Source organism: Corvus kubaryi, unplaced genomic scaffold (genome assembly GCF_017639235.1).
Source record: "Corvus kubaryi isolate FWS band 111438036 unplaced genomic scaffold, C.kubaryi_AGA036_p1.0 36956, whole genome shotgun sequence".
Classification (NCBI taxonomy): Eukaryota; Metazoa; Chordata; class Aves; order Passeriformes; family Corvidae; genus Corvus; species Corvus kubaryi.
In genome coordinates, this window is record NW_024580992.1 from 36,806 (window position 1) to 37,492 (window position 687).

The 687-nt window shown below is 64.9% G+C and overlaps 1 protein-coding gene across 6 annotated transcripts in view; it reads right to left on the reverse strand.

The window, feature by feature from the left end:
* SBF1 (SET binding factor 1) overlaps positions 1-687 on the reverse strand; it is a 28,328-nt gene that overhangs the window by 3,669 nt on the left and 23,972 nt on the right. For all 6 annotated transcript variants that reach the window (XM_042020329.1, XM_042020330.1, XM_042020326.1 and 3 more), the window contains 2 exons: positions 338-464; positions 130-260 (listed from right to left, as the gene is read on the reverse strand). In XM_042020329.1, coding sequence (XP_041876263.1) covers positions 130-260; positions 338-464 — 258 coding nt within the window. The remainder of the gene's footprint in view (positions 1-129; positions 261-337; positions 465-687) is intronic.

Here is a 687-nt window from a genome sequence, read left to right on the forward strand (position 1 = left end):
CCTGCCATGGCAGGGCTGGCACTGGAGGGGCTCTGAGCTCCCTTCCCGGTGGCAAATCCCAGCTCCAGCCGCTCCTGCAGGGAGGATTCCGGGGTGCTCCCAGCCCCTCCAGGTGCCCCCAGCTCTCACCTCGCCATCCTCAGGGGCGTACAGGTAGTTGAAGAAGATGGGAGCTTTCTTGTTGAGGCGGTCGATGTAGTCCCAGATGGATTTGGAGACCTGCTGGCCCTTCCGCTCGCCCTTCTCCTCGTACAGGAGCCCTGGGGGACAGAGGGGACACCGGGTGTGACCGGGGGCACAGGGCCGGTGCCACCCCTGCCCCACACGCCGCCCTCACCCAGCTCGATGCGCTCGTAGTCGGAGTCCAGCAGGAATGTCCGGAAGCGGTTGGAAATGTAGTGGTAGCTGAGGAACTTCAGGTAGTACTGGCTGAACTCGAACTCCATGGGGAACTGCAGGTGGATCTGTGGGGACAGCCACAGAGAGCCCCGGATCACCCTGGGATCCACGGCCACGGAGAGCCCCAGATCACCCTGGGATCCACGGCCACGGAGAGCCCCGGATCACCCCAGGATCCATGGCCACGGAGAGCCCCGGATCACCCTGGGATCCATGGCCATGGAGAGCCCCAGATCACCCCGGGATCCATGGCCACGGAGAGCCCCAGATCACCCTGGGATCCATGGC